Raw genomic sequence first — 14,055 nt, 5'->3', positions numbered from 1 at the left:
TGAGGAAGTATGGATTGATATAGACTATAATGAGCATGCCATCTTATGATCCCGGCCGGAAGTATTCTAATGGCAAATGACTCCAAGGTAAATCAGCGCCCACTTGCAAATGATCTGTGACCTTTGTGGGCGCTTTCGCCCCCCCCCCCCCCTCGCCCTGGATGTCCAGACAAGTCAAGACACTAAACTCTTTCTGTTAAGGGTTTGCATGCGCACAAAAAAGCGTCTCATGCCGGTAATCTGACCTAGTTTCGAATGAGGTGTAACAGAAGTGTTAGACACCACCATCGATCCCAGAAAATACACACACACAGTTTGCTACAGTCGGTAATTAAACACTAGTGTACAGTCAATACATACAGCTCTAGTCAATACCCACAACACAGTGTACATAGCAGCGATGGACATCTCAGGTCTATAGATAAAGAATGACAAGGTATCACGTTTCATTACTGTCTGCATTTTGTAGCGACAAGAAGAAAACTTCACTTGCAAGCAACTTTTTCAGAGGGTGGCACACAGTTTGGGGCGAGTCTTCAATGCCTTTAAATGTCTGAATTATAAAAAGAAAGGGAGGGGATTGTCTTGTCAGGTTTCCCGCCTCTACCATACCTGCTCACCCCCAGATAAGTGTTACAGATGACACTGATATTCGAGGTAGCAGGAACCGGCGATCCATGCCTACTTTCAAGAATTAATTGGGAACATGGGGAAAACCGGCGATACCAAATTGCAATATGCCCGCGCGCGTTGTCCAGTTCGGACTTAAAGGTACTCGTTCAATTTCGAAGGAACCAATTTGACTTTAACTTCATGTGACCTACGATAATCCGAAATATATACACCCTCTTTAATGTAATGCGATCAAATAAGCGTTCTGTTCACGTAAAATGCACGAACAGGTAATATCAAAAGCCTTGTTTTGTGTCTGTCGAAAATCCTGATTTGTAACCGAGATAACCTGCCGTACAAGTGTTGCTATGGAGTTCGTCGGGGTCACGGTGTGTACTTTACCTACGTTGGGTAAACATATCTGGGGATAATTAAATTATACCATACAGTTATGGTGAATATATAATAGTTTGGGAATGTCAGGTCAAAAGAGCGTGCGACGACTGGTCTTATTGTAAAGTTAGTATTATTGTTCCGAAAATATACCAAGTAGGTTTAGGAAATGCAAAATAAGAAATATAGAGAAGTATATACATACATGGACACCCAAGCGTAACCGCGATACGTGGGGGAAAAGAGGGCTGCCAAAAAGGGGTTTTCCGCGTGAAGTCCGTACATAATATATAGATGCACTAGTTATGATGGTGGGTTCAGCGTTCAGTTCAAGTTCACTGCTCTAAGTCAGTGTTTCAGTGGCAATATTTGTGCACACCACTTGTGCATGATTTGGAAGGTGGAAAGGTACACAGTGAGTTCATAATGGCGTGTTCCTAAATCCACATGTGTCTTGAACTCTCTGGAGTATACTATAGTTTGGAAAGAACTTGAATTTTGGTTATGGTGTATAGTCGGGTATTTCACGGTGCATTCATAAACTGCAGTTTTGTGTCGGTTTGAAAACTTTAAGACAGTATGATCCACTCATTTTACCGTGGCGCTGACTCATAGCATATAATGATTCCTCGATTGGGAGAATTGGTGTATCTATTTCAAGTTTGTTTTGGATTTTGTATCAATGTTATTATATTGCATCCTTCCAATAACGTCCTGAAGATCCTATAAAAAGCAACGTTGCATGGGTACCTTTCTAATTCATATGTGAACCATCATGGCGCAAACTGACTGATAAATATCTTTCTGTGTTTTGTTCCACTCTGCTGTTTATTTAGAAAGTCCCCCGGTGCTTATTTATAGCTGTCTATTTGAACGTTCACATATTCTGAGATGGACATGAAGTTCAATTTCGATACATTGGAAAGGCCTACCCTTAATCAACTTCATATTACTATATGATGCGGGTATGAAATGTTGCTGGATTACTCAATATGCAGCTTTCTAATCAATCTCACAGATGTGAACTAAACCCGGTTTGAATTAAGCTTGTTGGCAAAAAATCTTCAGGTGGAATTGGCCCCGACAGTGCCTACATTTCGTCTATGATCAAGGCAGCTACAAGCTTCTTTGATAAAGCTGTAGTCCATATTGAAATCTCTCTATGTTAAGCAACTTTTTGTAAGACGAACGGCTTTTGTGGTATTGAAAAAGAGCTATCTTTAGGCCTATACTTTCGGTTGTTGTCGAAACGGTACATACCCTATTTTCTACTAAAAATAGGCTATTGAAAAATCTATGTAGATTTTTGAATTTTTCATACGTTAGTACCTTTTTGGAAGACCATCAATAATCATGAGATTTCAGAGGACTGACCTCACCTAAGACGGACACTCGGATACTGGGAAATAAATCTTTTGGAACAAACCAATCTGTGATTACGTCTCGGATTGCGCATAGACGCAATGTCAACTCCTTTACTATCTACGGGTTCATATCCAGGGACAGACATAACCACGACATTATCTACTACGAGTATGTTTTCGAATATCTCCGAAACTACCAATATCGCTCCAGAATATGAGAAACGCAATGTATTAATTATTTGTGGATCGGCTATAACGTTAGTTACTATAATTTTTATGATTTTGTCATACATTCTATACAAAAGATTTCGAAGGAAAACTTCAGAGATGGATGAAGTTATTACACAAATGCCTTGTCATCGCAATATTGATCAGTATCCGACGGACGGTATCTTTAACGATACGATGACGGTTTCCATGGAGACAGAAACACTGTAAAAGATTCCATTAAAAATGGCGGGAAGAAACTCAAACTACATGAGCATAATATGCTGATCTGTTTCATCGCTAAGAAACTCATATAAGGTTTAATTTTTCTAAGATTCATCCTTTTCAAGCAAGTTTGAATGAACTTTTGCTTGTGTAGTAAATAATACTGATGGCAAACATTTAGTTAATCAATAATTCATGTAAACAACAGAAAGATTAAAGAAAGAAAATCTGAGCCCGTTCTACTGATTATATTTATTCATTCTTTCGGTTTTTAACATCCCTTATTGTTTGAAGATCAACAATAAAATGATATGACTTTGACCAACCTTATTTCATCATTTATTATAGTTACCAAAGCTTTGACAGCACCAAATTAACAAAAATAATTAGAACAGAAGTGTATTCACTCCTATCCCTGAATATGGTTTCAATTGGTTAATCAGAGCTTCAATCACGCCCACAAGTACACTTGCAATGAACAAATTTATAAATGTTATAAATGCTTTCTCATCATGAGCGAAGGAACGTTTGAAAGAGAGTTGAGAAACGGATAACCTAGCTTAGAAAAACAAAATTCAATTTAAATAGACAAAAACTAGTTCTGTACAGAAAATAAGGTCTCGCCATTTTAAGAAATAAACAGGTCGCGGATATGAAAATATAAACAGGTTCCATCTTTCTAAATGATGCCAAGAAAAGAGCAATCTTAACAAGTAAGTTAGGCATCTGGCCACCATATCTGAGAGTATTATGAAAATATCTGAGCCACTGTGTGAGTTGTAACCACTATGGACCACAAATCAAAATTTTAACATGTATGACAATGTCAAAGACACAGTAGATGAGGTATCCATCAGGATTATGCTACAAACTACCCTCTAATTAGTAGATGAAACACAAATCAACCTTTATGTTAGGCATCTGGCAACCACATCTGAAATTATCATGACAATCTCAAAGTATACCTGGTATATATATTAGGGCTATGCTACAAACTACCCTCTAAATAGTAGATGAAACAAACTAAAATTTATGTTAGGTATCTGGCAACCACATCAGAAATTATCATGACAATCTCAAAGTATACCTGGTATATAAATTAGGGCTATGCTACAAACTACCCTCTAAATAGTATATGAATCAAATTAAAATTTATGTTAGGCATCTGGCAACAACATCTGGAATTATCATGACAATCTCAAAGTATACCTGGTATATATATTAGGGCTATGCTACAAACTACCCTCTAAATAGTAGATGAAACAAACTAAAATTTATGTTAGGTATCTGGCAACCACATTTGAAATTATTATGACAATCTCAAAGTATACCTGGTATCCATTAGGACTATGCTACAAACTACCCTCTAATTAGTAGATGAAACACAAATCAAACTTTATGTTAGGCATCTGGCAACCACATCTGAAATTATCATGACAATCTCAATGAATACCTGATAACCATTAAGACTATGCTACAAAGTACCCTTTAATTATTTGATGAAACAAACTTTTGGTTAAAGTACCAAAGTGAACATTTTCTCCTTCAAATGAACTGTTTCACTAGAACAGACATTACAACTCAATGACCACTATTTTTCCTTTTATCAATGGTATCTAAGAATGAATGCAACAAAACGTTGATTTAGTCACAATTTCCACGAGAGCTAATAGCAACATAGCAAGCAATTTTACTGCTCGACTAGTCCGAGAATCTTTCTTTCTATGCCTTGACCAAAAGAGCAACAAGGTGACATCAATTTTGACAATTAACAACATTATTTATCTGTCAGCCAGAGATGTACACCAAATGCCCACACTTACCTCCATGTTTTTATATATTATAATTAGTAGGTGATGCGATCATTATTCCTTCGTTAATTCTTCAGTGTCATTGTTCTCTTAATTCACCCATCCCACCCCTCTTCAGTCCCTACCCTACCGAACCTTCCCCTCGCTCGTCCCTACCTCACTGATAACCTTAACTCTTCAATTTTATTGTTCTGTTATTTTGACCAAACCTTAGTCTCCCTACCCCAATGATAACATTCTTTTAACCTAAATATTATTTTATAATTGTCAATGTGTATTTTGAGAGTACTGATGGTTACCCAACAGTTTACACATATTTACAGGAATCCTTACTTCATAATCTTCTAAATGAATATTCAATACGAGATCACAAAGATACTGAATATTCAATACAAGATCACAAAGAACACTGAATATTCAATACAAGATCCCAAAGAACACTGAATATTCAATACAAGTTTACAAAGAACACTGAATATTCAATACGAGATCACAAAGGACACTGAATATTCAATACGAGATCCCAAAGAATACTGAATATTCAATACGAGTTTTCAAAGAACACTGAATATTCAATACGAGTTTTCAAAGAACACTGAATATTCAAGAAAGATCACAAAGAATATAGATACGAAGTGACTTTTAAAGGTAGACTGCCGAAATGACACACAGGAAGATCTAAACATAGTTGTATCTTCAATTGACACACAATTCCCCTGTCAAACAACATTTTGCATTTGAGTAATATCTTTGCAATATGACACTATTACTCTAAATGTTTGTTTCAAACAGCTTTTGGTAAATTCTTGATAACATTCTATACAAAATTTCCATAACAATGCAGTGCATTATTAAACTTAAAAATAAAGCTAACTAAAGAAACAATGCACTATGTTACATACTTTCTATGGTTCATTTTCATTTGTGAAAATAGTTCAGAAAATAAAGTGGAATAAACTACTACGTACGTACTTAGGTAAGTAAAGTTGGTGATATATAAAGTATGAATTTGTCTCCAGTACGACCATTTGAGAATCATGTTAGGAGTTATATTTGGTAAATGAAATAGCTCAAATTTGATGACACAAACTTGAAACGTACCATTTTAAGATTACCTGTTTCAAGAATTACAAATTTTTTAAGCCAGGAGAATCATTGTTTTACAATCTGCTCACACAGAGCACCATTGGCACTCGGTTTTGACTTAACACAAACCACTGTACCAATTGCAGATCTTTAGGTATAGACCAATGCTTAGATAATAAACAATGTACCAGTTGCAGTCAAGACAAGAAACATTATATTCCATCTCTTAAGCCCAAACCCATTTTTTCAATATCATTCCCACATGAGACAATAAATATGTACATAGCAAGGGTCCAAATTTTCCATATACCATGTCTTCTTCGTGATGAATATACATGTAGTTTTATGTATGCAAAACAGCACACAATGTAGAGGTCAAAGGTTAGCTTACACGCCTCAGAAGACATTAACAAAATTGATGGTGGAAGAGATTCCACCATGTAGCACCAATCTACATGATTGAATATTCATATAATTGATCTTACCTCATGAATATTCAAAGAAATATCACCAGTGGGGGATATGTTAACCACTCACCACTATGATTGAATATTCATATAATTTATCTTTCCTCATGAATATTCAAAGCATATCACCACTGGGTGATAAGCTATTACCTCACCACTATGATTGAATATTCATATAATTGATCTCTCCTCATGAATATTCAAAGTAATATCACCAGTGGGGGCTCGTCATCATGATACCTTCGCATTGCTAACATTTTATTTACTTCTTTGATGATGTTATTGGAAACAGACCCTGAAACAAATGACTCAGGTTCACCTCCGAGTAGCCGTCGTTTTTAAGAGCTTGATCCACGATCGACTTCAGCTCTTCATATGAATTTGTACTGTCCCTAATGAGTTCCCTTGCTGCAAAGACAAAAAGATTTTAATATGATTTACAGATACGGAACCACAACGCCATAACTTTGCTGACATAATATTTCTTCGCTTGGTCATGATTGACTTACGATACATGAAAACCACCTTAATTATCACCGTCAGGAGTAAATTTAAAGGTTTATATATCCAAAGCAAGATACTTTCCACAAACTTAAAGGAAAAGAACAAGTTTCCTTTGTTTAAACCGTTCACAAAACAAGACTGCCGATATTAGCAGCATAAAAGTAAGTTGGCCTGACGTTTCGATCCTAGCAGGATCTTCTTCAAAGGCTGAATGACAAGTAACAGTAATTAAGCCTCTGAAGAAGATCCTGCTAGGATTGAAATGTCAGGCCCTGTTACTTTTACACATTCTCTTACACAGGCGATCTAGTTGATAAGCAGTTTTCTAACAGTTTTATTTTATTTTGATATTAGCAGCGGCGGAAGATGTGCATAATTGGGTGCAAAAGTAAAATATTACATAAATATTTCATCTCACCGTGTCTTTCACCAGTTGACAGTCGGTGAAGTGCTTTCTCCACATCAAATATCGACTGATAGAATGACAGCTGGTTGTAAAGGTCCTTGTCAGAATACTGGTACAAAGAACGAAGACAAAAACAGGAACGCAGATTGATTCTACTTCAGTCGCAAACAATCGCATAAAAAAAAAAATAAAAAAAATATTTCAGCAGAAAATAATTCTACGTGTAAAAAACGGTGTAACCTTTCTTTACGATTCCCCTCTTCAAATGTTCCTCACAAGTCACAATGTTAGCAATATTTGAACCCAAAGTTATCCAAACAGCTCATAATGTTAATGTTTCTGCAAAAGAGTTGGATTTCAAGATGCCTTTAATCAAGTTTGATGGTTATGCTTCGGTTACCTAACGGCTAGTTATGCTGCACTGAGCAACATGGGTTTTTCATTAATCAGTAAACAAATAATGAATGGTTATGAGTGCAATACTGCAAATATTTCATGAGTTGAAAGATGGAATGTTCCATTCAACAAGGCGAAGCCTAGTTGAATGGAACAAATTACATCTTTCAAAGAATGAAATATTTGCACTATTGCAAGAATGGAAACCATTCATTATTTGTTTTATACAACATATTATATTAAGATGGGTAAAATGCACTCATGCAACAGATTGTTTTGAACAGACAGGTTTCTCTGCTCTCTTACCATTGAAAAAAGTGCTATCAAAAAAGTATATCCCATGGTTCTATTTCATAGAGTGGAATAGAGCGGATTTTGCATGCAATCAACGAGCAATTGACCAATCATATGACCAGAATACAATTAGGTGTTGTATAATTCATACTGTAACAGTGTTGAATCCATATCTGCTAGTCATGTCTGATACAATTTCCTGAAAACAGACTTTGATGAGATTTAAAGGCATTGAAGACTCGCTCCAAACCATGTGCGGCCATCTGAAAAAGTTAACTTTCCGTTGCTTGCAAGTGACGTTTTGTTCGTGTCGCCACAAAATGCAGACAGTAACGAAACGTGATACCTTGTTATCTTTAGCTGGACCTGAAATGTCCATCACTGTATCGTTTATACACTGTGCTGTGGGTATTGAGATGTACTGACTGTACACTAATGTCTAATTACAGACGGTAGCAAGCTATGTGTGTATTTTCTGGGATCGATGGTGGTGTCTAACACTTCTGTTACACCTCATTCGAAACTAGGTCAGATTACCGGCATTAGATGTTTCTTTTTGTGCGAGTCTTCACACCCTTTAATGACTACTGAAGAGATTTGTGACAAGTGTTGGTTGTGAACTCAGATACACTGATGGAATTATAGTTAATGCTATCATCGAATGGGACAGTCCAGTTATGTAGTCTTTATAACTTCAGTGCAGCAATGTGAGACTGGCTTGAAGAAAACAATTCTTGAAAACTTTGAGAAGATCAGATCAAAGAAATATTAAGCCCAAATGAAGGCTGCTTAAGATTATTATTGAGGGGTTAACAAGGGTCAAGAAGCCAAACAAATGACCATTTGCTGACATATTTATGCCAATGCGCTGAGTTAGCACAACTATACACTAAACTGATCAGTTTCATCAATTTATGAAGTGGCAGAAGTGTTTATGCATCATCTATCTATCCCTTACATTTTCCAACCATGTTTTCTAATAAAAGGAGAGATCATTACACACCTCCGGGCAGAGAAATGCTCTGTTACAAGCCGGACATGGTAATCCTCTTCGCTGAGGGTAGAGGGGGCTGCTCCTGGTTCGATGTTCACAAGATGAATCTTCACAGACTAACCAACTCTGTATAAAGAGATTAGCAGACAACAGATATCAGCATTTGGGTAATTAGAAGGGGTAATGAAGTGTCGCATATATTCAATGTTACTCCAGCAAAAATTTTACACAAAGATATGCTTAGAAAAACTGGAGAAAAAAAAAAAAAGGAAAGATGAAGCAGTTCTTACATCTTTACAAAATTTTTCAACTATCATATTAGTTCAATACTAATTGTTGCCTGCTGATTAAACTGAAATGTTGTGGTTTTAGCTTCTAGAGCACTTACGTAAAATGAAAAAGTACCAACGTTGTTTCCTACACTCAGTCTCACAAATAATGCAAACAATAGAAATTGAGGAAATGAAACCCTGCATTATGCATTAAATATGAATGACTGTGGGCAAAAAACTTTTAATTTTGATATCTTGCAAAGCAATTAAAAATGATTATTATAATTGAGCCCTGATTTTTATTATCTGATACCCACTTTAAATTTTTGAACAATGTCCCTTTAAACATATTCCTCAAATAATGTTACTGGCAAACGGTAGTCACACAGACCATGTAAATCAGTTTCTCAGATGCAGTACAAAACTCAATTACATTGCCTAAAATAACTTGTTAACATTTATCAAAGTTAAACACAAATGGTGTTAAATGTCATATAACAGTGGTCGGTTGCTGATATGAAGTTCAAAGATTAAATTTTGGTTGAGTTTATCTGAACTTCTAAAGCAATTGACGGACATAAACATTTAATTCAGCACTGGGCAAGCAGACTCATCATCGAATTAGCTTTAAAGGAGCACTCCAGACATTTAATACTTTTAAAGTTGAATATCTTCAAAGCAGAATGAATATAGAAACATTACTTTTCGTTCTACTTTTTGCCTTTTTGTTTTTTTTGTTTAACTGTGACATGCCACAAGAATAAACATTCCGCCTAAAGTCATCCATAAATGACATGACCATTTTAAAACTGACAGGAGTAATTTAATTTACTTACTGCATAGTATCTGCGTACATGTTGTCGGATCACCATCGTAAGTTTATTCTGTAGTAGTTTCAAGTTGTCGAGGGGATTCACGCTACAATCCTTATTCGAACAGTGGAGTAGCTGGCATTCCATGTCTGGTCCCTGTGAGAGAGACGAGAGTAGATACCAGTCGTACTGTGCTTGTTTAATATTCATCATCACATACTTTCTGGTGAGATCAGTCAATTTTCAATTAAATCTAGAGAATCAATTTTAATGTTGACAGCAGCATCTGACAAATATGACACTTATAGATCCATTCAAATGTACTCAAAGGCATTCAAATGTACACAAAGGCATTCAAGTGTACACAGAGGCATTCAAATGTACACAGAGGCATTGAAATGTACTCAAAGGCATTGAAATGTACTCAAAGGTATTGAAATGTACACAGAGGCATTCAAATGTACACAGAGGCATTGAAATGTACTCAAAGGCATTGAAATGTACTCAAAGGCATTGAAATGTACTCAAAGGTATTGAAATGTACACAGAGGCATTCAAATGTACACAGAGGCATTCAAATGTACTCAAAGGCATTGAAATGTACTCAAAGGTATTGAAATGTACACAGAGGCATTCAAATGTACACAGAGGCATTCAAATGTACTCAAAGGCATTCAAATGTACTCAAAGGTACTGAAATGTACACAGAGGCATTCAAATGTACACAGAGGCATTCAAATGTACACAGAGGCATTCAAATGTACACAGAGGCATTCAAATGAATGTTTTAAAGTTTGAAAGGATGATACAGCATGATAAAAAAACACATATTTGGAGGTTACTGGATTGAAAAGGAACAACATTAAAAGAAGACACAGACCCAAGCCTTCATTTAATGTTCTCTGTAATAGAGATAACTGTCGGGAATAACATTCCTCTATTCATGACCCTAATTATGGTTATTGCTTTCAGTATCAACACTGTTAATATTCTACCTTGAAAGTATGAAAATGACAAGGAAACATTTAAGGTTTCAGACCCTAGTAGTAGCACTATGATATCACAGTCTTATAAAATGGCAGCTCCCGGAGACAATTTAGAGATCCGGAGCATAACTCCTTAACAGAGCTAGACTTTTTCTTTTGCTCTTTGGGGAGCTGCTATTCACAAATAGCTCTGTCATATATTAACCCAAACATGATGGTTGGATTTGTGTCTCCTTTTAACACAGGTGCTACTTGAGATAAATTCTAAAAAAACTCAAAACAAGTACATTTACTAAGATGGAGTGACAGTTTGTTCCAGAGTTTTGGAGGCCACCACCACCAATAAAAAAAAATTTAAAAAATTTAACATAACTGAAGGAGGATCTCTGCTTGAACAACCAAACTTATTTTATCAGAAGTTTTTCAATCTATGGATTGGAACACCATACATGTGTAAACAATCTACTTACACTTCCATAAAATACACAATCAATGATGTTTTCCTTTTTACAAGCCTGGTTGGTACAGATGAACTTGAACCGTTCTGCATCCTTGAATCGTTCTTCGTCGTCAAGGATGGCCGCCCCGCCAAGGAGAGCATCGTTCTCATCCTCCTGACGATTCAGGGCATGTCTGTATCCAGTCGGATCCAAACCTTTGGATTTGGACATGTTTTTGTTAAAAATGCATGTTGTTTTAAATATTAACATATGGAGCTGATTTTATCAAAAATGTGAAACACTTTAAATGATATCCCATAACAGTAGCAGTCTCTCTCAAGGGTGAGTTTTACCCAACCACTGAGGTCTGGATTTGTAATCTGATCAAAAGGGTCTGAGAATAACCAAATGGAAAATCAACTGGAACTTTTCAATCATTTACTTGGATTGATCTGTAATTTGAAGGCTTCGTAGCCTAAAGTATTAAACAACCTTCAGGGCAGGGATCTGTATTCCGTACCCTCTCCCTGACCCTACCAGGGGCCTCATCTCGTAACATTTGAGTAACATTTAACATGACTGTTTTTTTGTTTTCAGTGAGAGTGGATATTTGACTCTCTTCATTTATAACAACTGTTGTATTACTCAACGACTGCTAATGAATGTAAATAAATTGTATCATAATAAGTCAAACTTAGCGTAGACTACATGCCTCAACTATTGCAGAAATCCAATCTAGGCTGAGTTACGGCCAGCATTTCCATATAGAGTAGGAACAATTTGACAAAACAAACAGAAAATAAACAATCCAGTCAACCTACTTGTCAGAAAAAATGCAATCTAATTCTCACCAATTATTATCAAATCATAAGATCTCCAATAAATGAGGTGATATTAAAGGGATGAATGTTGCTGAGAGGCAAACACCAACTGTTTATGAAAACTTTGTGTCTTATCATTACCAAGGCACTCGGCAATCTGAGCTGTGTCTGTTCCTTCGATCGGATCGCAGAGTCGAGATATGACAGGATGTACTTGTTGGGCTAGGTAGTATTTGAAGTCGACGGCCATGTTGTCTCTCCTGACCTCGTCCGGATGGTAGGCTCGCTGGCTGGCTGGGAGGTTAGAATTATCCTAGGAGGGAAACAGAATAATACAAATTTATTTCATAAATTTTATAACATTATTCAACCAGAAGACAAGCATATAGCTTACAGTTACTGAAAATCAATTGTACCTTTTTTTTTGGTAAGAAATATCATCGTATTAAACTTACATCGCAGACAATGTAGGATACTGTATCTCCAGCTCCGAACTTTTTGCCACCTTGCTGATTATGGCGAAGAGCTACCTGTACGTGGGGAAGACTTTTCTTATCTGGATAGTCCTGTGGCGACTTGGTGAGGCTCTGTTGAAGAATATTTAAGAAATGAGGGGATTTAAATTAGTTCAGCAATTAAATAATCTATGATTCCACTCTATGACTCACTTCTTTTGGATAACATTTTAGACAGGTGTATTTCCAAGACTAAAAACATACTGATGCTCAAGAGAAAGTAACAGTGCTAGTTCTGTTAAACTTAGGCCACTCTTCCTTCCATTTAAAAGACGTGGATGATGAGAGTTGTTCCCCTTTAAGCAGATTTTGGTAAACCTCAAACCGTTCGACTCTGAGCTATATCACCGTCAGTTGTAAATAACGACTCATTTCCACTTTTTTTTTTCCTTTTCAGATTTGTTTGGACACAAACAAATTTCACTTACTGGTAAAAGAAAAAGGTCTTTCAGTCAAAAGAGATCTCACCTTTCTGATTTCAAACTTCTCTAATGATATCTCGCCTTTATTTACTTGTTCACTGATCTCCATGAGTCTTGTGTGAATGTTCTCTACAATGGTCTCCCTTGAATCTACGGATAGGATCTGTTGAATCGCATAGCTGTGAAAGAGAATTTTCTTGTCATTAACACACTTCCATCACATCAACGCATGCTTCTACTCTAGGTAACGCAATGTGTGTCTCATTAAGAAGATTATTGAAGCTAATCAAACACCAAATGAGTGTCACACTATGTCATGAGATTTTCATCACAAAGCAAGGACTATTAAGTCCACGGTTTAAATTTCTTGATCAGCGAACTTGTTTAGTGTACTAACGTAAGCACAGTTGCCCTGTCACTCAGATTCCTCGCTGAATACTTGGCAACTTGGTAAAAACGTAATTTAAATGACAACCTTAGGATATTATAAACGTTTGACCATAACGTCTCTCCCCCAGCCATAAACAGTCACCATCAGAATCTGCCTGGGAGTTAACCAAGAACAAACAAGATGGCTGCAAAATATGTCCCCTCCACATGTTACCTTTCATATGCTGATGCAGGGCTATCATCACTTACTTGCCGACGTCCTTAGCGAGGTCGCACCAATCTCTTCTCACGATATCGAGCCCCTTTAGTTCTTTATTATAAGTCACTGTGCCATCGGCTGCTTTGTCTACAGCGAGGGCGGCATACCTGTGTCAGCAGAAAAGAACCTCGTTCTCAAACAGTGTTTCCAAGCTTTACTTCACATTGAAATTTTTTATTGATAGATTTCTGCAAGTTAAGCCAATCTAAACTCTCTCTTTAGTTAGGTTTTTCTTGCTGTATGTGAGATTTTTCTGCTCTCATCAAACAACTGTGGAACGACCTAACTGATTGACTCAAGAGTTAATTAAAATCGTAAATTACAAACCGAACAAGAAGACAGACATTACAACTCGCTTCACCTGCCTTTTATATTTGTT

General features: G+C 36.4%; 1 protein-coding gene across 2 annotated transcripts in view; it reads right to left on the bottom strand.

Moving 5' to 3' along the window:
• Window positions 1–3,041: 3,041 nt before the first annotated feature.
• The window catches only part of LOC139975124 (DNA polymerase alpha catalytic subunit-like), a 36,744-nt gene continuing 25,730 nt past the window's right edge, over window positions 3,042–14,055 (bottom strand). Inside the window, exons 30-39 of one of the 2 annotated variants that reach the window (XR_011795670.1) lie at window positions 13,667–13,783; window positions 13,074–13,206; window positions 12,546–12,677; window positions 12,232–12,403; window positions 11,300–11,484; window positions 9,868–9,999; window positions 8,769–8,885; window positions 7,088–7,184; window positions 6,316–6,573; window positions 3,042–6,230 (exon numbers count right to left, since the gene is read on the bottom strand). Coding sequence is in view for 1 of the 2 variants with exons in the window: in XM_071982755.1 (XP_071838856.1) it covers window positions 6,428–6,573; window positions 7,088–7,184; window positions 8,769–8,885; window positions 9,868–9,999; window positions 11,300–11,484; window positions 12,232–12,403; window positions 12,546–12,677; window positions 13,074–13,206; window positions 13,667–13,783 (1,231 nt within the window). In the remaining variant the exon portion in view is untranslated. Of the gene's footprint in view, window positions 6,574–7,087; window positions 7,185–8,768; window positions 8,886–9,867; window positions 10,000–11,299; window positions 11,485–12,231; window positions 12,404–12,545; window positions 12,678–13,073; window positions 13,207–13,666; window positions 13,784–14,055 lie in introns of both variants that reach the window. The other variant, XM_071982755.1, reaches the window with a different exon arrangement.

Source organism: Apostichopus japonicus, chromosome 10 (assembly GCF_037975245.1).
Source record: "Apostichopus japonicus isolate 1M-3 chromosome 10, ASM3797524v1, whole genome shotgun sequence".
In the NCBI taxonomy this organism is placed as follows: domain Eukaryota; kingdom Metazoa; phylum Echinodermata; class Holothuroidea; order Aspidochirotida; family Stichopodidae; genus Apostichopus; species Apostichopus japonicus.
The sequence above is the reverse complement of the archived record's forward strand: the minus strand, read 5'-3'. Positions and strand labels throughout refer to the sequence as shown.